Raw genomic sequence first — 26,860 nt, forward strand, 5'->3', positions numbered from 1 at the left:
AACTCATAACGGTTGGAAATTATTACGTATATGAAGGAAGATACTCCCTCCTCAACATTTCACTCTTTAAACTATTTTGATATATCATTCTTTATCTGTAAAACTATTCAAGTATCTTTTTTTACAGTCTTAAGCCAATCAGCCAAGTCACAACTTTCGTTTGACACCCTTTTGACCCTATTGTGTCAAAAATGGCCGAAAACTACAAGTTATTGCAGTACAATCTCTTTTGTTACGTTAAAGGGCTCAAAATCTCAAATTTGTAGCTTGGATGTTCCCTCTTCTAACATTCTAAAGCCACAGGATCACCCCTAGAGAAGAGAACAACAAATAAATACGTGTATTTGTGTGGATATCGCTAAGAAACATTGCAAAATACTAGTATTTTAGAGATAGATGACTGACATCTTCACCCCCACTATTCCCATGGTTTTTAGTCATTCGTTGATACTTTGACAAAGTGTATCTAAAAATTAGGGTTCCGTTCAAATTCGGAATGTCTCATTTTCAGAAGCATTATTCTTTAGTGAGAACATTCATAGTGTTGGCAACAAAGACGTAATACCGGCAGTCTTAGCGATTCCTACTTCAAAAAAAAAAAAAAAATCAACTCTTTAATAAGTCCATAATTGGTTTGACGGGCTTCCTTCAACAAAGACCTCCCTCCACTACAGAACTGATAGCTAAATGAAACTTATTTTAGATGCTCCTATCTACCCGTGCTTTGTCGTGTCCAGTTTACCTGAAATCCTGCTGAAGCACTATGTATTTAGAGCACCAGTTTGCAAAATGTTGGGTGGCATTACATTTTTGGGTCCATCTTGGGCAATTGCACCGGCAGAAAATTTTGCAGGGGGGAGGGGGGCAGACGCCAATATAGCAGTGGTGGTTGGGTGACAGTTTGGGTGGTTTAGGGCACTAAACTACAACTTTACCCCGAAGAGGACGAATTTGCAATCAGTTTAAAATTCTGAGAAGCTAATAGATTTAAAAGTATCAATACTGTATGTTAGGCTTCTCAGTTGCAAAAGAAGTGATGCCAAACGGTGGCAGTACTGGATTCAACCAAGTTGATTCGCTATATTTGTAAGGGAATTAGTCTACGTTTGGTGATCTGTAATTGAGTATAAGCTATAATGAAGGGGGGTGAGTCATTGTTTAGGTAGGGGAAGGGTAGATTTCTACAAAAGTATATTTTAATGGAAAAACTGCTTACTCTTCCTGAGGGTTCAGGTAGATGTTGAAAGAAAGAGGGGGGAGTAAACACTAATTAAAATGTTTCTCTTTGCAGCTAAAATGTTACATTCCCATATCTAAAAGCACTTGGGTGGAAAAGGCAAGGCAGGCCATCACCAGCCCCGCCAGGAAGTTTCTTTGGGGCGGCAAATACTGTTAGGAACTTTGTTTTAAGCAATTTTAAATGGTAATATTTTTCTTCTTCTATTTGTATGAAGTACTTCAATATATTTGAACGAATGCATGTAATGCATTTATCGATAAGAAAATCCTATTGCAGAGGTTGTGATGGCTTCAGTTATGTAGAAGATCAAAAGTCTCACATAATTTATATCCATACAAACAATAATACTCCTTTTAATCCAACCGAAATTTCTTAGTGGTGATATTAACAAGGGCTTTTCACCAAAATTACCATTCATCGCCAATTTTTAAAGAATATTCCAACTTTATTCAAAATTAAAATTGCAAATTTAAACGTAGGACTGTACTAATCAACGTAGAATTATTGATTTGCACATTTTAAAAGCAATTAACCAGGGATTTATGGGACTGGTACCTCAAATTATATCTTGGTTTGGCCTGGGTATGATTAGGAAAACAATAAAAAATAATAAAAGAAAAAGAGTTTTTCGACTGAAAGTGAGGAACAGATTTGGAACCTATTTGACAAGAATATTCTTTGCATGAAGGGGGCTGTCTGCTCCTTAGCTCCCTACTCTTTACTGTGAAGTTTTTTTCCTAATTTTAAATAAAATATACAATTGGAAAAAAGATTTTTCAAAGCACTAAAATAATTTTGTTTAATGAACAAAGTGTTGAGAAGGGGACAGTACCCCTTATATACAAAGTAATTTATATTTATTTTAAGTTTTAAACCGGTTCCTTACTTTAGTTGAAAAACCTTTTCCATTTGTTTAATTACATTTCATGAAACTATAAAGTTTTATGAATACAATACTTTTAGTAGCGCAGAAAGAACTATCAATATTTCAATGATCTCTATTCGGATCTTGATGGATAATCAAACAGTTCATGGTAACGAACTGTATGTAAGGAGCGACCCGGCTCAACCGTAAAGAAGACTCTAAAAAACGGAATTTGGATACCAATAGATGCATCAAACGAATTGGCTTATTATGCTGATTCCAAATATATAAGTTTCATTAAGTTTACTTTACCCATCAAAAGCTACGATCCTGAGAAAATTTGTCTGATTATTGAAAAAAAGGGAAACATCTTCAAGAAGTCATATAATCTTAACGAAAATCACACCGTCAGGTTCAGCGTATCAGAAAATCATGTTGTAGATGTTTCAAGCTGATATCTGTAAAAAGGTGGAATTTCAAATTTTTTGCCAGAAGAAAGATCACGGATGCGTGTTTTTTTTTTTTTTTTTTTTTTTTTTTTTTTTTTTTTTTTTGCCAGGAGTGATCGTATCAACCCTGGTCCGTGAATATCGTAAAAGAGCTCATTCAAACGTAAATTAAAAGCTCTAGTACTCTTTTAAGTTACCTTAAAGATTGGAGGGCAACTAGCCCCCTCCCCACCCCTTTTTCCCAAAATCGTACAAATAAAATCCCAGTTTTGAATGAATTTTCTGAGCCTCACCCTGTTTTAGAGTCAAAATTTTATGACGAGCTTTATAACTTCATTGATGAATCTCCTGATCTCGATTTTGTTGTTACTTTTAACGCCGTCATAAAAGTCGTATCTCGACCCATTAAGAATTTGTCTTGTGGGATAGACCAGGTGAGTGCTCTGCGCATCATTAACGAAAGTTATGTTCTGGTGCGTTGTCTTAGCCTTCTCATGCGAATGAATTTTATACATGCATTGTTCCTTCCTTGTTTTGTACCACTGATCTGACCCCGATTCCCAAAAACGGAAAACCCGAGTCGCAATGTTCCTCCTTTCATCCCATCACCGTCTCTACTACGCTCTGCAAAATTTTTGAGCTCTTCTTTATTGATAAGCTAAGACTTAAATGATACATTCCCAATATCAGTTCAGATTTCAGTCTAAACTTGGCGGTTCCCATGCTCTTACAGCAGTTTTTACACCCCTTGCTGACGCTGTTACTTTGGGAGAAGGTCTGATTCTTGCTGGATATGACTTTAAACGTGCATTCTATTTCATAATCCATTCATCCATACTTCGTCATATGGCAAAGCGAGGCGTTAACCCATCAATTGTCTGTGTTCTTAGGAATTCATATAGGAATCTTAGAGTGCATTTAAGCGCCCATGCTCTTTACCACTGCAGCCGGATCTTCAGCAATCCCAATACAATTGCATTACTTCCCGTGTGGCGCCAAACTATTCGAACCTCTTAAATACACCTGTGAAGCTTCATCACTGCCTCATCCCCGTGAAGAAATGGACTAGATAGGGAGTTATTGCTTCCCCAGCCCTGTTCAACAATGGTATCCTTGCTGGTCAGGCAAAATGTCTTACTTAATGCATTCTCGAGGAATCGACGTGTCTCTTATTTCTTATGCTGATGATATCTTCAATTTTAGCCGTACGATCCACCGCATTGAACAGAATTTCAATATCTTTGAAAATGAAGATGCAAAAATCGGACTATATTTCAATCCTGAGAATACCAAAGTTGTTCTTTTCAAATGACAAATTCCCTTTACTTCTTTCCTAAATCAGGACGGTTCTCTTATCAAATACGTAGACCACATTACATACTTGGGCCTTCCAATTGGATCATCTATCGGCCACATAAGCGGTTTGCTGATATCTCACGTGGGGCGTAAAATTAGTATTTCATATCTCGGAATCGTGACAAGCTAACTGCGCTTCAACTGTCACCTTCTAGTATCCATCTTCTGCTCCATAGCCGTTCATCTTCATTTGGCGCCAAGAGACTCATGATACGATTTTATGGCAAAATATTAAAGATATGGCTGTGACTTAATTTATCTTTAAACTTCAAAAGGCAGTATATATTAACATTTCAACTTAAAAACCTTTCAAAGACTGACTTGGCAGGATCATTCCTGGGCTACAAAAACAAGAGCCACAAAAGTGCTACTTCCTCAGTGCTACCCATGCAAATATCTGATTTTCTTTGTTGTTCAAGTTGGGGACAATTTTCTTTTTGTTCCAAGGCGGAATGAAAAAATGATATGATGTTGCAGCCGATAGAGCTTTTCCACTAGTAGCAAAAAATTCCTAAAATAGAAAATTAAACAATCACTGGAATTGATGTTAAACTGCTCTGCCATACGACCCTTAGAAATTGCCCTCTCACTCTTGTTGCGCATATTCGTGAAAATGGATTTAAAAGTTTTAGTTATGTAAGAAGGAAATTTTCGTTACCAGACTGTATGGAGAGGACAGGTTAGCCTATCTAATTATGAATGTATCCCTTGAAACTGTTTGGAGATTCTGATCATTCCAAGCCATCTGAATACACTTCAGAAGGTTTTATTTGGACTAACGAAAGAATTCTTCTGTTAACTGCTGTATTTGCTCAGGCTCGTCTGACGTTAACTATATTGCCAATACGCAGATAGTTTTATTGAGTAGTTTAGAAAGAAAAGAAGAAAAAATTGAAAATTAAAATTCTATTGAGCTGAAATAGCCTTCAATAAAAACAACCTTAATATCTCCATGTCTGAACTATTTTAGTCGTGTAGAGCTTTGAATTGGACAGTTAATGTGTCTATATTCCTTACATTTATGAAACTGAATATACAGTGGATGGTGAAAATATTAGAAACGATTTTACTTGATGACTCCTCAAAGTTGACTGAATTGGAATAAGTGTTCTATAATAGTTTGTTATGATATTATGAGCAGTAGTAGTAGACCAAGGACGACTTCATTTGCAGAAGGAAACAGGAATTCACAAATTTCAGGTCTAGGAAACATGAAGATTAGTAGTAAGTTTGATCTTCATTTTTTTGTGCAAAAAAAAACCCTCCCCAATGGACATCCACCAAATGACTAATACAAGTGTAAAGTTCATATGTAATGCAAATGAAGGTAAAGTTCTACTTTAGCTACTTTTGGCTATCTTTGAAAGGGGTTAGGTTAAGAAAATGAGACTTTCAGGGTAGGGTCTACAGGCTAAAGTATGTCCATGGAAGGAATTTTGAAGTATCTACTACCACTCCATCTCCTTTGAGAGGGTTCTGACCTTTGATGACCTTTTAAAATATTTGTTTTATAAAATTGAAACCTTTCAAAATAGATCTTCTGTTTAAAGGAAGCACAGCTAAATTTTTCTGCTTCACAACTTTGCTCAATCCCAATTTATGAGGTTTCAAAGATTCACAAATACATTTCTTAAATTTAGAATATAGCCTTCTGATATGGCTGAAAGTTCTAATGAAAATTAGGCTACATTTTCAGAACTAAAACCAGAAAAAAAGAAACTAGTACCTACAACTTGAGTTGAAATGTTATCAGAAGAGGGTTAACATGGGAGCTTGGCAATACCTTCACATAGTCTATTTTGTGCTGGATTCATTACTGAAAGTTTCATTTTCCTAACCTACCCCCTTTCCCAGATAGTGAAAAGTAGTGCTAAGTAGAATTTTACCCAAAATTCTAGTTTAGCTACTTTTTGCTATCTTGGAAAGTGGTTAGGTTGCAAAAATGAAATTTTTAGTAATGAGTCCAGGGTCATAAACATAGTGTGGGAAGGTATTACTAAGCTTCTATGTTCAATTTCTTCTGATTTCTAAATCTTAGAAATGAGCCTACTTGACAGGTTGACCTATTGAAATTTTGACAAAACAATATATTACCTTATTTTTCAGTTAACAGTTTTGTTTTTCCTGGTTTTAGTTCTGAAAATGCAATCCCTATTATTTGAATTGAATTTTAATCCACATATTTTTTTTCAAAATTTAGGAAATGTATTTGTGGATCTTTGAAACCTTATAAGTTGGGATTAAGTAAAGTTGTGAAGCTGAATACAGTTTTTTTGTACTTCATTTAAGCTGGAGATTTATTTGCAAGTTTTCACTTTTATAACACAAATATTTTTAAAGGTCAGGGAGAAAAAGTAGAGATAGCTACTTCAAAATACCTTCCTGGGACATACTTTAGTCTGTAGACCCATCTCCAAAAATTTCACTTTCCTAACTTAATCCTTTTCCAAGGTGGCTTAACTAGAATTTTGCCAAATATATAGCCCATATTACATATTTCCCATGCAATTATTGATTTTCAATTTTGTCACCATCAGTTAAATTGCCAGCTAAATTGGTTTTGACAAGATTGATGCTAGGCTAACAGAGATAGATAAGCTGTATCTAAAAAAAGAATAAGTGTCATCTTTAGGGGTTTATAAAGGGCTTCAAATAGAATTTGTGAGTAAATTTTTTTTTATTATATTAAGAAAGAGCATAGAAAAGGCATGAAGTGGTATGTTCACTTTATTTGTTGGTCATTTATGTAAACTGCTCAATATTTACCAAAACAATTCCAGTTAGGGGTTTCTTGGTATCTTGAAAAGGGGTTGGGTTAGGTAGCTAAAACTTTGAAAAATGAATCTATGCATAGAGTCTAAAATATGCTCTGGGAAGGTGTTATCTAGTTACTATCTCTACCTGTTTCTTATTTCTAGGGCTTAGAACATTACACACACAACATATCCATACCTATATATATTTTAACAACAAATGTATGATCTTTCTTAATGTTATTTTTCAGTCTCTTTTTCAATGGCTTTATTTTGTTTAAAGTGCATTTCCTGCAATTTCAGGAGAATTTTAGCCTATATTAAGGGTTTTCCCCCAAATTTAAGAAATAGTTTTTCACACTATTTACACACCACCCTCCTAATATACAAATGTATATAATGAATTTTCCATTATTTTGGTGACTCACAGAGAACTCAGTGTATACAACTCTGAGAATATTTTTTGCACAAATGAGGGTGGGAGTAAAGTTCATTTCTGACACAAATGAATTTTATACTTGGATTTAGGATGACATTTTGATGCTAGAGGCAGTGTCATCATTTAGTCAAAATCTGGGGGGGCAAGGTTGGAGCCAATTTTCTAAAATCAAGTGAAAATGACAGCAGAAACTGAAAAGTGAGCCATAAAGGTAAAGGCATACTAAAGAAGGCTAACCCATTTCTGTGATTTCTTGAATTATACATGCTTATTTTAGTTTTGACTAGATTTTTGAAGAAACTAAATTTGAGATTCAAGGGGGAGGGTAAGCTAAGGTCTTGGAGGGGCAGTTGCCCTCTTTCCCATAGCAAATTATGGACAAGGTTTTTATTAATGGACTATTCAGTCTGCTAAGAAATAAACTTACCCTTATTATCCAAATTTAACATGCATTTGTGTCAGAAATTAACTTTATCCCACCCCTATATATACTAATTCAGGGTATATTCCAATTCAGGGTATATATTTGCAAATTAGGTGTGGGGGTAAAGTTTATTTCTGATACAAATGCATGTTAAATTTTTATTCAGGATACAATTCTGACTTTAGAGGTAAGTTTATTTCTTAGCTACTTGAAAAGTCTGTTAATATAGACATTGCCCCAAACCATACCCCTGTCTAAAGGTATGTCCATTTCTTAGCTATCTCATTATTGTGTTCTTTGTAAAATTTTACCAATTTTCTTTATAACACAAAGATTGTTAAAAGTCAATTCCTCTGGAAAGAAAAAGAGTAGAGACAGGTGCTTGAAAATATCCTCCCAGCTGATCATTAAGGCTCTGGATTCATTCCTGAGAGTTTTATTCATGTAATTCAACTGAATTCCATGGTATGAATAAGCCCCTAAACTGGATTTTTGACCTGAGTTGATTATGCTAATGCACAACAGAGGTGTTAGACTATCCTTTAGACTAGCTACAATAACAAAAATGGTAGCTCAATAGTTTTTGCATGGCCTCTTCAGAACTAAACTTTATACTGGTCTACTAAAAAAGTAGTAGATTACCAATTAATATTTCTTTCTAATTTAATGTTTGATGCTGTAACAATTCTGGTAACAGTGTAGAATCAACACTCTTCTGGAAGAAGAATCTTAATAAAACAAAGGTAGCACCATTAGATTCCTTATTTTATGTTGTTTCCTAATATCACAGTTGTGTTTTCTCATAATCTCCCCCTCTCTTGAGGGTCTGAGTCCTAGGATATGTATATAAAAAAACAACTAAAAGAAACATTAAAATAATAGATTCTTACTTTAGAATGTACATCATGTTTCTATAAATCAGACTATCCTGTTTCCTTCCATTTTTATCCACTCTTTGGAATTATTTTGAATAATATTTGGCAAATTTTACACTTAATTGCAGACAAAGACAGATTCTAGACTGCAGAAAAATCCTTTTTGACAAAGGGCCTATGACACATGACTAGGTTGAATTAATAGAGAAATATATTATCAGGGTTAAATATGGGACTATCCATCTATGCTAGGGATAGGGGGCATTGTCAGGGTAACACCTGACATTGAAGTAGAGCATAAAACAAGGAATCTTTGGTACTGTACCACTTTTTTTGTGTAAACATTTTTTGTGGAAATTTAAATAGCTTAGGTCTTTTCATCTAGCCTATGTAATTTCTAAGCTTTAGGATTAAGTGAAGGGTTGAGGATTCAACCTGAAAACATCTTTTCATGGTATATTTTTGGCCTTGAATTTAAACCTTATTTTTGTTAGCCTGGCTTGACTACTTCCCAAGGAAGCAACAGCCTTTCATCTACAACTTTGCTGTCCTGAGCCTTGGCTATATACAATACATGAGAGTATTCTTGTTGATTGGCTCTTCAGGAGGGAAAAAAAAATCATCACAAACGAGTACTACCATGAGACTGTACCAATTAGCACTTCTTTCAAATATAATGACTGCTTCCATGATCGTTGCTCCCTAGTTAATGGAGAGTGTCCTTTCGTTCATTTTTTTTTTTTTTTTTTTTTATACAGTTTGTCAAAACAATGGAAAAACCATTGCATATATTTGCATATTAGGAGAGTGGGGGTAAAATTCATATCCACCACAAATGCAAGTTATATTTGGATTCCAGATAAAATTCTAATTCTAGAGATAAGAACTACACTTGTTTCTTAGCTATCTCACAAGTGAATTAATCAGAAAATTTACCAAAATATCCTTTAGAATAGATCTTCTATTCAAATGAGGCACAAGAAAAGTGCTTTGAGCCCCTTCCCCTCAAATGAAGCCAAATATATTTCCTAGGCTATATGCAAAACTACAAGATCACCCTATGTAATGATTAGACACTATACTGGCCATACAAAAAAATACTATAAAAATCATACTGTATAGTAAGCAAAAAGTTCCTATAAAACAGATTTTTGTGCTTCAATCCATTTTCATCCATATTTTTAAACTCATATAAAAAAATGTATGTATCCAACTACCATCATTATTTTGGAATGATCGTCTGTATATATTACAAATCTGAATGATAGTTTCTGTTTGGACCAGATTGTCAAGATTCTGTTTGAGCTGGGATCTTGCAAGGAATGTCAAGGCTATGTTTGATCAGAGGATTAATGTGTGCCCATGGTCCCTTCAACACTCTTCCACTCGAAGTTTTCAGTAGATGTAGGTGTGCTGTACTTTTTTTGAACTAGAATCATGTGGAAATTTTTAGTCTGTACTATTTGATGACCAAAACAAATTTATATGAAATACAAATATTTCAAATAATTTTTAAACATGCTTTTCGTCTCAATAAGCATGTAAAAGAATATAAAAAAAAATTGTTACTGGCTACCCATAATTTTTCTTTAGGACCAAAAAAAGTGGTAGATGGCTCTTCTGATTCTAATCCAGGTTCTACCTTGTTGCCTAAATTGTGAAACAGCTCCAGTTCCAATGATAGTTATCATTTTTGTTTGTTTTGTCATCATTTTCATTGCTACCAAAAATAATTACAAGACTATTAGTGTTCACATTTCAAGTTTGGTATTGGACATGTTTCTGAGGCAACATTTAACTGTTAATCATTTGCTGTTTCCCATTTTCAGGCTTTAAAATTAATTATGAAAAACATACTCATACACAAATGACTGGTTGGGAAGTTTAAGTTCGTTTTCATTACCTGTATTAGTTAGGAGGACCACAAAAGAAAGGGGCTGCAATCTTTTTTGAGTACCATATTTTTCGTGTTTATTTTTTTATTCATTCATTTCATTTTTTTCTTTTTTTCATAGACTAAAAAATTCCTAGCTTTTTCTCAGGGCTCAAAACTAGACTGAAACAGATCTGGACTAAACTCATGGATGAGATGGTGGAGGTTTTTTCTTTGAATCTTGTCATCAGGACATTTACCAGGAAGGGCTTTCGAGTCTCAACCAAACTTGGTGGTAAACTTTAACTAATAACATAGGTATGTCTTTTTAGGGACTTAACCCAATCTAGACTTAATAGGGCGGGAAAGTGAGGCGTTGCTGAGTTCTTGCCTTCGGGGGTTTTACTAGAGCAGGTTATGGGATTCCAATCAAACTTGGTGGCAAGTAAGAGCTAATATCCATATTTTGCCCATTGTACATTTTTAGGAAAGTAAGCAGTAATGTCTTACTTTTCGCAATTCCTAGTCCAAACAAATACAAAGTTGAAACAATAGGAAAAATCTTTTCAAGATAGTGGAAATCAATTCTGTGAATAATTCAGCCCTATGTCCAAAGGCCGTCTTCAGCACAATTCTCGTATTGTGCTGAAGATGGCCCTTGGACATAAGACCGAAATATTCACATAATTGATTTCCACTGTCTGGAAAAGATTTTCCCTATTGTTTCAACTTTGTATTTGTTTGTTATGGAAAGGCAGTGTGGTCTTTGTCGCTAATTCCTAGTCCACACCCAATGCTGTCTCTGGGGAAGATGAGGAGGGGGGCTCTGTAAACACAAGATTTGTGTTCAGGACGTCAACCAGAATGGAAGCTAAAGTTTCAATCAAACTAGGTCGAAAGAGAGCTAATTTCTGCATTTTACTTTTTGTGCTATATTCCCCATGGAGAGAAAAGTTTTTTTGTCAATAACTTCCATATTTTTGATATGCTGAAAGATTTAGGGTTATGCACAACAAAACTTTTTTGTTGCATTCATTAACTAAACTATTACTTTTGGGTTAGTCAAAACGGAATTTTGATTGCTCTAAAACTGCATTCTTTCTCAAATCAATAATAAAACAAATTTGCTCAACTTGGTTTCTTGATGTCTGGTTTTACTATCAGGTTATCAGACTTGCCATTGCAAATTCGTTATGCAGTTGGATAAGTACCTATTACAACACTAGATTGTAGATGACTGTGTTTGACCTCATTTTATTGAGAGGTTTTTGGGTCCTTCATTTTGAACGTTGCATTATCTGCATGTTACAGAACGTTAGATCAAAACGTTACATAACTCGCTTCATAATATTATTTAATCTTCATCACCATAATCACTGAAATTACGTATAAACAGGAAGATAAGACGCAATTTGCCTACGGAGTATAAAAAACAAAAAAAAACAAAAACAAAATAATGACAAGTAGAGTAACCAGTTGCCAGAATTTCTTCAACTTTCCTTATGTCATGTGATTAGCTCAAAGCTTTGATTCCTGTCCAATCATATTGATAGAAATTGATTTTGTGGCTAATATATTGACATTAAAAATTGTAATAAAACCTGACTGGGGACTTGTATGTTTTATTTGTGACTGCTGCAGTATTTATGAACACAGATTTACGCAAGTTTGCCTCTTTGATGCAGAGGGAACATCAAATTTTTCTTGTGAGCAGAGAATAAAAGTTTGGAGAGGCGCGTTTTTAATACAAATATCAAGTTCTTCCTATGAAGACTTAGATATTAAGGAATCTGCTTCCCTCTGTCTAGTATCCTTGTGGGTAAGCTTAAGACGTTTTGAAAATATACAGAGGGGACTTTAATAGAATTATTTTATACATGCGTATTGAAATGTTGTTTTTAAAGTCCTTTATTCATGTGGTATTTCTGCCCCTTATTCTGTCGTCCAACCAATTGCATTTTACCACAAATAGAAGCGTGATTGATTTTTAGCTTGAAAAAGCTATTACATGGGGCGGAGGAAGGAAACCATCAAATTGCTCTAAACGCACCTCTGTAGAAAAAAAAATTCGTGAGCCACCCTAACCGTTAGACTATGTGACATCATAACTAAGGACATTGATGCACTGCAGACTATTGTTTAGGAGGGATATCATCAAATATTTTTGTTTGACTTAGTGCTTAAAACAAATGATCTGTGGCCAAATTGGTCAATTTTCTCACTTTTCAGAGTACGGCATAAAAAAAACCTGTTTTGTTAGAGGCAAGGGAGGGGGGGGGCGAATGATTGTCATACAGATATATATCTCTTATTGACGGTAAGTAAGTAGGCCTATGCTCACAACATAGGCTATCTTAGCCGAGTGGTCTGAGACCCTTCCATTCTGTACATCGGCTTTCCACTGACCGTAACGTTAACACCTATATTATCGATGTCTTGATTATCATATCGCGCATCGCCCACCGTTCCAGAAAAGGGAGCGAGCTGCCAATATCATATTTTGTTTTAAGAAAGCTAATATCATAACGATTATCTAGTTTTCGTTGCAACTCATCAAACAGTTTGTGGTAACGAACTATAGTAAGGAGCGACCCGGCTCAATTGTAACCGAAACTCTAAAAAAAAAAAGAATTTTTATAACAATAGTTACATCGAAAGAATTGCATTTCAATGCTGATATTAATTATATAAATTTCATTAAGTTTACACTTATCCGTCAAAAGTTACGAGCCTGAGAAAATTTGCCTTATTTTAGAAAATAGGGGGGAAACACACCGTAAAAGTCATAGAATCTTAACAAAAGTCACACCGTCAGATTCAGCGTATCAGAGAGCCTTACAGTAGAAGTTTCAAGCTCCTATCTACAAAAATGTAGAATTTTGTATTCTTTGCCACATGACAGATCACAGACGCGTGTTTATTTGTTTGTTTATATGTTGTTTTTTTTCCCTGGGGTGATCGTATCGACCCAGTGGTCCTATTATGTCACGAGAGGGCTCATTCTGACGGAAATTAAAAGTTCTAGTGCCCTTTTAAGTGACCAAAAAAATTGGTGGCACATAGGCCCCCTCCCACGCTCATTTTTTCCCAAAGTCACCGGATCGAAATTCCAAGATAGCCATTTTATTAAACATAGTCGAAGAGCCTAATAACTACGTCTTTGAAGACGACTTACTCACCCACAGTCCCCGTGGGAGGGGACTGTTGGGAAGTGTACAGATGCTTTCAGGGGGATTTTTTTAATTGGGGGAGGTTGAAGGGACGGAGCTATGGGGGGAACTTTCTATGTAGAAATTTGTCATGGGAGAAGAAAATCTCCATGAAGGGGTTGCAGGATTTCTTAGTATTTTTTTTTTTAATGATGAAAAAATAAATATTAAAAGTTTTTCAGCTGAAAGTAAGGAGCAGCATTAAAACTTAAAACGAATAGAAACTATTAAACATATGAGGGTTCACCTCCTCCTAATACCTCTCTCTTTACGCTAAAGTAATTTTATTAATTTCAACTATTTATTTTATGGCCTCTGTGATTCAGGGGTCATTCATAAGGAATTGGGACAAAATTTAAGCTTTAGTGTAAAGATCGAGGTATTGACGAGGGGGTGAACCCTTTAGTTACGTATATTTTTACTAATAAAAATGTTCGTAAAAAATTAAAAGTTCTAGTTGCTTTTTTAAATAACCAAAAATATTAGAGGGTAACTAGGCCTACTCCCTCGCTCCTTTTTTCTCAAAATCGTTCGATCAAAATTATGAGAATGCCATTTAGCCAAAAAATAAATTAATATGCACATTTCGTTTCAGTTATTCATGTGCGGACAGCCAAAATCAAAACATGCATTAATTCAAAAACGATCAGAAATTAAATAAAAAAAAGCTTTTTTAACTGAAAGTAAAGAGCGACTTTAAAATTTAAAACGAACAAAAATTACTCCATAGGGTATATGAAAGGGGCTGTTCCCTCCTCAACGCCCCGCTCTTTGCGCGAAAGTTTTAAAAAGAGTTTTTAAAAGTTTACTGTTTAAAAAGAGTCAAACTTTAGCGTAAACAAGCCCCTTCATATATGGAGTAATTTCTGTTTGTTTTAAGTTTTAGTGTCGCTCCATACTTTCAGTTAAATTAACTTATTTTTTTTATTTAATTCTCAGAAAGAGACCGAAGTCCTTTTGTACCGAGACCAGACTTTTCCCATTACAGTCCTTAGGAAACAGACCATGTTATAGATTTTTTTTTTTAATTGGAATATCGAGTCGAATCAATTTAGTAAATTAAAAAGACCGGTTTTGTTGTTTCCGGATGATGTGCTGGGATTATGCTTAAAAAATATTTGATTCGTGTTGTTCTCTGATTTTTTTTAAAAGTTTGGTGTTGTCGATTATTATTAAAATATGTTTTAAAATTGCGCTTTCACAACAGGATGAATAATTGTAACAATGATTTCTCTAAAAATTGATTTTGTTTTGATAATTGTTAAAATCAATTTCTAAAACTTGTCTGCGCACAGCGCATGAAGAATTTTCCCAAGATAAGTTCAAAGGGTCTCCTAGCGAGAATTCTGGGGAAATATTTGAAAATGCTTAAAATTCTGGATATTATAGCTTAAAATACATGTTTTTGGTTCCACTCAATGGAGATTTCGATTGAGAGTTCTCCTGACCACATTGAGCTTCTTTACTTATTTCCTTCTTCTTCATGGACTTCGAATTCTTTTGACCCTATTTAAGTCTAACCTGTTTACGCCAATGTTCTAAATTCTGATTCTTCAAAGAATAATTTGAGGACCAATGTTTAGTAATGAACTTGGGCTACTCTTTATCCACTTGTGGAGTTCGGGGTTTTCCTCGACTCTTTAATTATAATCTTTCTGTTAAAGTTTCTTTCTGATTTTCTTGTGTTGTCTGAATTGACAACATTGTATCAAATCGTCATAAATAGGAATATTTCAATGTTTATTTTCATTAGAGATCCTGGGCACGGCTTTAAGTACGATTTAATTTTTAGGGAAGGGGCAAGTTTATTAAGTTCCATTTCTTTCCATCCCCAAAGGATAAATCGGAGAATTACTCTGAAATATAAGGTAATGGAGGAAGACCTGTACAAATTTTGATATTACAGGAGTAGGGACACAGACCCTGTTTACACGCCAGGTTCTTAAGAGACACTTTTTTGCATTTTTTGATAGTATGGTCTTTGTTTGAGTATTTTTTATTATTATTTAAAGGTAGGACTTTAACAATGAACTTGTCTTCTCGGTTTTGCACAAACATTTAAAAAAATCAATTTTCTTCCTTTGTCTTGATAATTGTCTTTATCTCCTGGTCGAAACTGATATTTAAACTAAATACCCCTTCCCCACTATGTATGACTTCCATATGAAAATCTTGTGGCCTCCTAATTTGCGCTACCTATAATGCAACATTCTGGCTGAGGGAAACCACTCCTTTCACTTAAATGAAGGTACAGTACTTGTGTGACTGAAAGCTATGAAGTTCAAAATCTTATACCAAATTCTGGGTGTATGCATGCACTTTTAAAATGTATATTGTATGCCGTGGCTTTTTCTCGGCACATATGTTCCCCTTTCTTGTTCTAAGGTTTGACGTAGCTCCAACTCGGCCATAGATAATATAATTACCACTCGCCTACTTTCAGTTGACACTCACAAATTGCGCATGTTGTGACCGCGATGTGTACTAGGCGATAATTTGCTCTGGCGCTCATATGTCAGTTGACATGACTTAATTTGAACATCATGCTCAATCGATTCAGCATCTAGAGCCTCGCCGAAAATCGGCTATGATCCCCATATCCTAGATTTTGTCGGGGGGGGGGGTACAAAAGAACTCAAAACTCATCGAAAATTTGTTTAATATTTTTTTTTTACTTTTTACGAGTCGGGCTGAAGTTTCGGTTGAGGGGAGGGGTTCAAACCCGGTACCCCCTTCCCCTGGATACGGCCGTGGTCTTATACCTCTATATTAAATTCTTGATTGGGATCGTAAACAATTGGTAGATGACATCTTTGTATCTCTCATTCATAAATTGCCGCTAAATCTGGCTCGCTTCTTTGAAATTATTGCTTTGTACACTCGCGTCGAAGAATTTTTTTCTTGTTAGAAACGACTAAGGTTATTTTCTAGCTTCGGATCAAGGAGCTTATTCGTTTTTATTGTTGTATTAAAATTATATAAATACCATTATGGCATAAAGTCCAATTCTTTCCTTTTCTGACTGTATTCTGTTTCGCAGAGGAATATTTCAGCTCAAGTTTTACAAGTTTTACCCAGTAACCAAAAAATGAGATACATGATTGAGTTCTATTGTCCTTGAAGCTATCCAATGAAGCAACAAAGATTTATCACTATTTTCATCAACCAGTCTGAATATTTTCATTAACACACATATCTGAAGTGTCATTAACCAATTTTGCCCCTCTCCCCCCGCCTTATCTCTCAAAGGACAGCACGAATGAAAACTGGGTTTCCCTCAAAGAAATCTTAAGGAGATCAGTGTGTGGCGAATAAAGACCTCTGGTTTCAAATAATTGAATTATGCCTAATGCTGAGGGTGGGCAGGAAGCAATGCACTTGCTAATTATTCATTGTTGCTTGCTTTTCAGTTTTAAGGAATACTAAGTCACGATTTAAAAGAAACTATAAGATTCATCAATATGGTAATCCCCAATATGGCTGTTCCCATATTTTAGGGTCCCTACTGATGACAAGAAAGAAAAGGAGGAGTAGCATCTAATTTAAAGCAGGTGCCTATATAGGGGCTGAGATGTTATGGGTTCGTGCCTTTTGTCCCATAAATTTATAATTTTTTCTGAAATTCTCAATATTTTGAATTATGATTTTTCTCAAATTGCCTGATGAATTCATCTATTTTTGTGTTTTTTGAATGTTTTGCACCTCTCCTTGACTGTCACTTACTGAAACAAATTCATGGGTTCAGGCGCAGGTTCAAAGATATTAAAGGATGTCTATCAATATCTGAACTAAAAATATTATTAGCTCATGTTTTTTTAGCCTATATTTACACATTTTGTTTTTATCAAGATCAGTGTTACTGTTTTTGCAGTTTTATTTCTTATTCCATAAATCTTGGTTTGACTAGAAGTTTAATTTCGGAAGTTTGCTTTTGAGAGTAAAACTTTATCCTGGTCTAATACAAAATCTAAAAAGGGATATTTGGGAAATGATTTGATTCATTGAACTTACATTATTTTTGTTGAATCCCAAGATGTTCTATGTTGCATAATTAGTAACTATTCAGTTAACTGTACAACTTATGCAAAGGAATTTGCGTTTCTAGCACGCCTTAAATTTTGCTTTATTTTTATATTATGGTAATAAAATGTTATATGGTACCGCCCACATGGTAGTCTTACTTATGAACAAAATCAAACAGTTCGTGGTAACGAACTGTAGTAAGGAGCGACCCGGCTCAATAGTAACCAAAACTCTAAAAAATGGAATTTTGATACCAATAGCTACATAAAAAAAATCGCATTTTAATGCTGATTTCAAATATATAACTTTCATCGAGATTAGTCTGACTTATCAAAAGTTACGAGCCTGAGAAAATTTGCCTGATTTTAGAAAATAGGGAAAACACCCCATAAAAGTCATACAATCTTAACGAAAATCACACCATCAGATTCAGCGTATCAGAGAACCTTATTGTAGAAGTTTCAAGCTCCTATCTACAAAAATGTTGAATTTCGCATTTTTTGCCAGAAGACAAATCACGGATGCGTGTTTTCAAAATTAGGTACAGCTGAAGTGCCAATGCTACGTTTCATTTGCGAGTGGTTAAAATGATGGAATTTTCCACTTTAAATCATCAACTTTTATATTCAAACAGTTCGTGGTAACGAACTGTAGTAAGGAGCGACCCGGCTCAATAGTAACCAAAACTCTAAAAAATGGAATTTTGATACCAATACCTACATCAAAAGAATCGCATTTTAATGCTGATTTTAAATATATAAGTTTCATCAAGTTTAGTCTTACCCATCAAAAGTTACGAGCCTGAGAAAATTTGCCTTATTTTAGAAAATAGGGGGAAAAGCCCCCTAGAAGTCATAGAATCTTAACGAAATACACAATAAGATTCAGCGTATCAGAGAACCCTACTGTAGAAGTTTCAAGCTCTTATCTACAAAAATGTGGAATTTTGTATTTTTTGCCAGAAGGCAGATCACGGATGCGTGTTTATTTGTTTTTTTTTTTTTTTTTTTTTTTTTTTCCAGGGGTGATCGTATCGACCCAGTTGTCCTAGAATGTTGCAAGAGGGCTCATTCTAACGGAAATGAAAAGTTCTAGTGCCCTTTTTAAGTGACCAAAAAAATTGGAGGGCACCTAGGCCCCCTCCCACGCTAATTATTTTACCAAAGTCAACGGATCAAAATTCTGAGATAGCCATTTTATTCAGCGTAGTCGAAAAACCTTATAACTATGTCTTTAGGGACGACTTACTCCCCCACAGTCCCCATGGGAGGGGCAACAAGTTACAAACTTTGACCAATGCTTACATATAGTAATGGTTATTGGGAAGTGTACAGGCGTTTTCAGGAGGATTTTTTTGGTTGGGGGAGGGGTTGAGAAGAGGGGGATATGCTGGGGGAACTTTCCATCGATAATTTGTCATGGGGGATGAAAATCTCCATGAAGGGAGCGCAGGATTTACTAGCATTATTTAAAAACACAATGAAAAAATAAATATGAAAAAGTACTTTCAGCTGGAAGTAAGGAACAGCATTAAAACTTAAAACAAACAGAAATTATTACCCATTTGAGGGGCTCACCTCCTCCTAATACCTCGCTCTTTACGTTCAAGTATTTTTAGTAATTTCAACTATTTATTCTACGGCTTTTGTGATTCTGGGGTCATTCTTAATGAATTGGGACAAAATTTAAGCTTTAGTGTAAAGAGCGAGGATCTGACAAGGGGGCGAACCCCCTCATATATGTAATAAAAATATGAGAATACAAAAGTTCTTTACTTAAGCTAATTTATAAGTTACGTAAATCTCTTACTAATAAAAATATTCGTAAAAAATTAAAAGTTCTAGTGGCCTTTTTGATTAACCAAAAAATCGGAGGGCAACTAGCTCCCGCTCTCCTCCCCCGCTCTTTTTTTCTCAAAATCATTCGATCAAAATTATGAGAAAGGCATTTAGCAAAAAAAAAAGTGCAAATTTCGTTTTGACTATTCCTCTGCGGAGAGCCAAAATCAAAACATGCATTGATTCAAAAACGTTCAGAAATTAAATAAAAAAAACAAGTTTTTTTTAACTGAAAGTAAGGAGCGACATTAAAACTTAAAACGAATAGAAATTACTTCGTATATGAAAGAGGCTGCTTCCTTATCAACGCCCCGCTCTTTACGCTAAAGTTTTTTGCTGTTTTAAAAAGAAGAATTGATAGACAGAGTCAAACTTTAGCGTAAAGAGCGGGGCGTTGATGAGGAAGCAGCCTCTTTCATATACGAAGTAATTTCTGTTCGTTTTAAGTTTTAATTTCGCTCCTTACTTTCAGTTAAAAAAAACTTGTTTTTTTTATTTAATAACCAGTTAGAGTGAAGATACAAGGAAATATTTTTCAAATTAGAAATATGGGAGAAGCAATTTTTTCTATTTGTATGATGAACCTGTCTCAAAATACAAATATATAGTAAAATATTATTAGACAATAATTGGGGACTAGTATTTGTTTATATAGGGATAGTTTTTACGAACTAATGGCTTCGCATTTCAATTTTCCGCTTCTCTTGTACAAGTATGACGCCAAGACAAAGGAAAACACAATTTATTAGCTAAGTTTAAGCGTTGGCAATTGGTGCGGCTATGGTATGACTCTGGCATAAGAAATATGTTTATTTTCAGTGAAATAAAAGCTTAGATGGCATTGTAACTACCCACTGAAAATCAATTATAAATATGTGGAAGTCAAATTCCTTTATTCACTTTGAAGATGCCAGAATCTGAATAAAATGAATTTCCTGTCGTTTGAGTACAAGCTTAAAACTATTTTAGTTTTTACCTAAAATTAGGCAAGTACTTTCTTTGAACTATAAAAGAGATTTGGGGGGAAAATGCATATAAAAATATGCATTTGATTGACTTCTAACTTAAGTAACTTTTTACCTAAAGATTCCACATCCTTCTGTTTAAAAATATTGACTAGTTTCTCTATTGCATCATCATCAAAGTTAATAGAGTTTCTCTCTGTGTGCCACAAACTAATTTATGAAGATCCGTGGAAAGACTATAGTCTAGGGAAATTGTGAAAAAAAGGGATCAATCTCGATCGATGTCCATCAATTGTTCTTACGTTGTAATCCGTATTATCACCAACGTGATGCACACAGAACTTACCTTGCAACCCCTGTAGTTCGATGTTTGCAGACACTGAAACATTTCGCTCAAATAAAGTGGTCTCGTAGTTAAATGAACAGAAACCCACTGCACTGGTATGAACTACAGTGCGGATTGCTTGCTGATGATGAACCTTCACTGCGAGTCATACTTGAAGAGGAGATTTAGCGGCCCTAGATCGAGTGGCTTGCATGATGCTTTGGCCAATGGCAGCTATTTTCAGTTAAGTATCTTTGCCCACGAACAAGTTATCCAGGAAAAACTTCAGAGTCTGTGGCAGGTAGTTCAAATTTTCTTCGAGATTTTGCAGGTCGTATGTTAAGATTTTACTTAGCATACTGAGTCATATCTTGGGTGATACATTTTATGTTGCTCTTCAACAACTCAACAGCCGCACTAATAGTGTTCATTATCTTCTGGTTTTCGTCGCTATGATTTGGTTGTGCGTATAAGTTTTGCAGTGTAGTATGAGCCGTGGGTCTTAATGTGACAACACCAGCCTTAACGTCGGTCTCTGCAATCACTACTCCATCGCCAAACCTCTCCTTGACGAGCTCCTTCATGTGAAATTGGCTATACACAGGCTCTTCTAAATCACCGAGGAACTCACTCATCACGTCGACCAAATCACGAACTGTTAACTATTCGTCATCATTATCCCCTCTTCAACACCTCACTCTTTACGCTAAAGTTTGACTCTTTGTCACAACTCTACTTTTTAAAACCATAAACAACCCCTTTACTATACGGAATAATTTCTGTCCGTTTTAAGTTTTAATGTCACTCCTTACTTTCAATTAAAAAAACTTGTTTTTTTTTTATTTGATTGCAGAAAAAGCCGAGACAGATAGTTTGAGTGGAGAGGCTTAGTTGGCATAAACCTTTTTCAGGAATGTATGATATTTTCACTTGTTGTTAGATAGTCTATCATCCATCCTTTCAACTTGGGATTCCTATTGTCGGATTAAACTCCTCATGATATATATATGAAAAAAAAAATGCGAGAATTGACTAATTTGCATGTTTAAAAAGGATTGTGTTGTGTAAGCCCTCTTACTCTCTAAAGGATTGTTCGAGGACACGTTATAGATATTTTTGTGTGTGGAAAACTAGTTGAAATGTACAAAGTTTCTTCAGTTCTTTGAAAGATTCAATAGTTACGAGAAAATGACACTTGTGTAGAGCCGTGATTCCCAGCGTGGGGCGCAGGCCCCATGGGTGAGTCATGAGGAAGACGAGCACCCTTCTGTTGACTAGAACCTTAATCTTGAAAAATTCCATTGTTCATGTAAATGATGTCACACTCATATACTTTTAAAGAGCAAAAATATACACATGATTATATGCCAATGAAGTACATTGTATAAAAGTGTTGTGTTCAGACAATATTTTTTATGCTTTTTTATGGCCTTTTATGCTTTCTTCAGGTGGATACACGGAACATTTTGACTAACAAAATTTAAACATCACGAGGAGGGGGGTCGGGATTTTAGAAATGCCTAGGTAGGGAATGGCCCAAAATTGGTAGGGAACCTCTAGTCTAAAGGTTCAGTATCAAGTAATTAGGCCAAAAGTCTGCCCGTGTCAAAGAAGTAAACAAATATTTTCGCATGTTCAAATTCGTCTGAAATTCCCCCTTCCCTCCCATAAGAAGTTCGGTTATACGGTCAAGTCGACTATTGCACAGGCCATTGCCGTACTTGAACAAGTTATTGAAGGGAGTTTTTGTTTCAAGCTCAAGGATAAGGAAAACAGTGTTTTGCGTAAGTTGCAGCTAAAACCTTTTAAGTCAAGATCTGAAACGTTTTTGATTATCGGAATCGTCGAATAAAGTGCTCATTTAGTCATTGAGACTTAGTTTAACCTAACGAAGATGATTTATCTTGGCAAGGCATGATATTCCTTTGATTTTCGTTGCTAACAGGAAATTTGTCCAATCGAATAGTTCTCATTCTTCATTTACGACACACTTTCTTGAAAATTAAATTTATTTCGCTTTTATATATCTAGGTGATCCTGATTGGAAGAGGTTTGTTTCTGACGTTTCAGAAGGACGCTTCTGTATGTCAAGTCTGTTATTTTGTCATTAATGAATGCTTGGAAATAACAAGCGAAGATGTTAAGTACTTAAAGCAGATATGACATGGAAAATTTGTATCTTTTGTCAGGCGAATAGAATTTTTTTACCACTAGTTCAGTTGTGTTCGTTTTGTCCAGTTCCGCAGTGCCTAGATCATCAAACAGATCATAGAAACGAACTACTAGTAAGGAGCAACTCGACTCAATGGTAACAAAATTCAAAATGGAATTTCGATATCAGTTGACTCATCAAAAGAATTAGCTTTTTATGTTGATTCCAAATATACAAAATTCATCAAGTTTGATTTTATCTCTCAAAAGCTACACACAGAGAACATTTGTTTGGTTTTCGAAAGGGGGGGGGGCACCTCCAAAAAGTCAGGGGTATTTTAATGGAAATCACACCATGAAATTCAACATATCAGAGAACCCGATGTAGAGGTTTCAAGCTCCCATCTGCAAAAATGTGAATTTCGTATTTTTGCCAGAAGAAAGATCACGGATGTGTCTTAATTTGTTATTATATTTTCCAGGGATGATCTTATGCAACCAATAGTCCTTGAGTGTCGATAGAGGGCTCATTCAAACGGAAATTAAAAGGCCTAGTGTCCTTTTTAAATGAACAAAAACATTAGAGTGCTACTAGCCCCCCTTCCCGCTTCTTTTTTGAAAAGTCGTCCAATCAAAATTTTGAGATAGTCATTTTCTTCAGCATAGTCGAAAGGTCCTAACAATATCTTTGGGGATAACATGACACCCCACAACCCCTGGAGATGTATCTTACGGAATTGGAGTATTGCTTACGGACTACATAGTATTTGTTACTGGGATGTATACAGACATTTTTGGGGGTGAGATTTTCCGTGGGAAGGGTAGTCTCTGGGTGGAACTTACCAGGAAAAATTTTACCCTGAAGCTATTTGCTAAAATCCCATATGGTTTGTTTTTATTTGTCTTACTTTCTCTTTGCCGACTCATTCTTACATGTGGTGATGTTCTGGAGGAATTGCCCTGGGGAAATTTTCAGCTTAGTCGAAATCGCCTGTAGAATTTTTTTGGGGAGTGGGGAGATTTTCTGCGGCAGACATTTTCCATAGGGTATTTCCGAAAAAACTTTCTGCCGAGGGGGAGGATTTACCCCATGGTTTGAAAAACGATCAGAAATTAAAGTATTTTCCAAATGAAAGTATACCAAGGAGAATTTTCCAGGTGGAATCATCCGCAAGAAATTTTGCGGGGGAATTTTCAGTAAGGATGGAATTGTCTTGGGGAATTTACCTTGGGCGAGGGTATTTTACGTGGGAAGTACTTTCTATGGATGAATTTATCGTGGAGGGGAAGATTTTTCCATGGAGGGGGGGGGCTGGATTTCTCGGTAATATTTAAAAATAATCAGAAAAAAACATTTTTTATAATATTAAACTTAATGTTATATTACATCAGTATTAAAACTTGTTAATTATTCAATATTAAAACTTAGAATTAACAGAAATTATTCCGTATATGGGAGGGGGATTCCCCTTCTTCAAAACCGCGCTCTTTACACTGAAGTTTAACTTTTGTCCCAATTCCTAAAGAATTACCCTTGAAACATAAGGGTCTCTTAATTAGAGTAACAAGCTTTTTTAAAAGTACTAAAACACTTCAGCCTTAAGAGTGCGGTATTAAGGGGGTGGGAAGGTCACCTTCATATATGGAATAATTTATGTTCGTCTTAATTTTTAATGTTGCTCCTTACTTTAAATTGAAAAAAGTTTTTTTTTACATATATTTAATTTACTAAAAGATGAATTTAACCGCGCTTGTCACATTTTTTGTTGCTTATTCGAAACAGATGCAATGTAAATGACGAAATAAAAGTTTCATCAAGCCGTTTTTATGGCACTTGATATCTACCAAGTGACATATAGTGATCGCAAATTCTGTCGGTCGGTCTGTCTGTCTGTCCCGTTTTGCTAGTTTAGGCACTTCCAGGTAAGCTAGGACAATGAAATTTGGCAGGCGTATCAGAAACCAGACCAGATTAAATTAGAAATTGTTATTTTCCCGATTTGACCATCTGGGGGGGGGGGTAGGGGTACGGTTAAATCAGAAAAATTAATAAAAATGAGGTATTTTTAACTTACGAACGGGTTATCGGATCTTAATGAAATTTGATATTTAGAAGGATATCGTGTCTCAGAGCTCTTATTTTGAATCCCGACCGGATCCGGTGGCATTGGGGGGAGTTGGGGGGGGGGGCCCAAAATCTTGGAAAACGCTTAGAGTGGAGGGATCGGGAAACTTGGCGGGAAAAATAAACAGAAGTCTTAGATACGTGGTTGACATAACCGGAACGGCTTCGCTCTATTTGGCGGAGTGGGGGGGGGAGGGTTAATTCTTAAAACATAGAAAAATGAGGTATTTTTAAATTACGAACGAGTGATCGGATCTTAATTAAATTTCATATTTAGAAGGACCTCGTAACCCAGATCTCTTATTTTAAATCCCAACCGGATCCAGTGTCATTGGTGGGGAGTTGGGGGGGGGAACCGAAAATCTTGGAAAACGCTTAAAGTGGAGAGTTCAGGATTAAAATTAGCGGGAAGAATAAACACAAGTCCAAGATACGTGACTGACATAACCAGACCGGATCCGCTCCGGTTGGTGGAGTTGGGGGGGGAGTAATTAGGAAAAATTAGAAAAAATGAGGTATGTATAACTTAAGAATGGGTTAGATCTTAATGAAATGTGATTTTTAGAGAGATCTTGTGCTTAGTGCTCTCCTTTTTAATCCCGACTAGATCTGGTGACATTGGGGGGAGTTGGAGAGGGAAACCGGAATTCTTAGAAAACGTGAAAATTGAGGTATCTTTATCTTACGAATGGGTGATCGGATCTTAATGAAACTTCATATATAGAAGGATCTTATGTCTCAGATGGTCCATTTTTAATTCGAATCGGATCCGGGGACATAGGGAGCTGGAGGGGGAAACAGAAATCTTGGAAAACTCTTAGAGTGTAAAGATCGGGATGAAACTTGATGGGAACAATAAGCACAAGTTATAGATACGTGATTGACATAATTGGAACGGATATGTTCTCTTTGGGGGAGCTGTGGGGTGTTAATTTAGAAAATTTAAGAACGGGTAACTTAAGAACTTTAGAACGTTTTAACTTAAGAACGGGTGACAGGATATTAATGAAATTTGATATTTAGAGGGAATTCATGTCTCAGATTTGTTATTTCAAACCCTGACCATATCTGTTGACGTTGGGGGGAGTTGGAGGGGGAACCGGAAATCTTGGAAAACGCTTAGAAATCGGGATGACACTTCGTGAGTAGAATAAGCAAATGTCTTATATACGTGATTGACGTAAACGTACTGGATCCGCTCTCTTTGGAGAGCCAGGGGTTGGGGTTCAGTGCTTTGGCGAGTTTGGTGCTTCTGGACATGCTAGGACGATGAAAATTGGTAGGCGTGTCAGGGAACTGCACAAATCGACTTAATAAAGTCGTTTTCTCCGGTTCGACCATCTGGGGGGCTGAAGGGAGAGGAAAAAATTAGAAAAATGAGGTATTTATAACTTACGAGCGGATGATCGGATCTTAAATGAGGTATTTATAACTTACGAGTGGGTGATCGGATCTTAATGAAGTTTGATATTTAGAAGGACCTCGTGACTCAGAGCTCTTATTTTAAATCCCGACCGGCAGTAAGCCTCTCATTTTCCTTTTAAATCAATCTATTGATTCTTAGAATTTTGCTAGAGCCCATATCATATGAGCTCTTGGCTCTTCCAGCCTTCTTCACAAGTGCCATATGAGCTCTTAGCTCTTGTGTTTATTAACTTTCGCCTTCTTGTGCTGGAGTTTCTGCAAAGTGAAATTCTTATTCTAGTCAAAGAGTGAATGTTGTTAGTAAGAGGTGATTCGGCTCAATAGTACCAACCGAAACTAAAAAGCGAAATATTTGCATCAATAAACATATCAAAGGAATCAGCTCATTATGCTGATTTCAAATATATAAGATTCATGAAAATTTGCCTGGTTTTTGAAAAAGAGGAAAAACATCACCTCAAAGTCAAAGAATCTCAATGAAAATTATGCCGTCACATTCAGCATATCAGAGAACCCCACTGTAAA

General features: G+C 35.6%; 1 protein-coding gene across 2 annotated transcripts in view; it reads left to right on the plus strand.

The window, feature by feature from the left end:
- Positions 1 to 4,781: 4,781 nt before the first annotated feature.
- Positions 4,782 to 26,860, plus strand: part of LOC136029332 (glycogen synthase kinase-3 beta-like) — a 60,096-nt gene continuing 38,017 nt past the window's right edge. For both annotated transcript variants that reach the window (XM_065707616.1, XM_065707617.1), the window contains exon 1: positions 4,782 to 5,134. In XM_065707616.1, the coding sequence (XP_065563688.1) occupies positions 5,044 to 5,134 (91 nt within the window). In that variant the 5' untranslated portion in view covers positions 4,782 to 5,043. The remainder of the gene's footprint in view (positions 5,135 to 26,860) is intronic.

Source organism: Artemia franciscana, chromosome 7 (assembly GCF_032884065.1).
Source record: "Artemia franciscana chromosome 7, ASM3288406v1, whole genome shotgun sequence".
NCBI lineage: Eukaryota > Metazoa > Arthropoda > Branchiopoda > Anostraca > Artemiidae > Artemia > Artemia franciscana.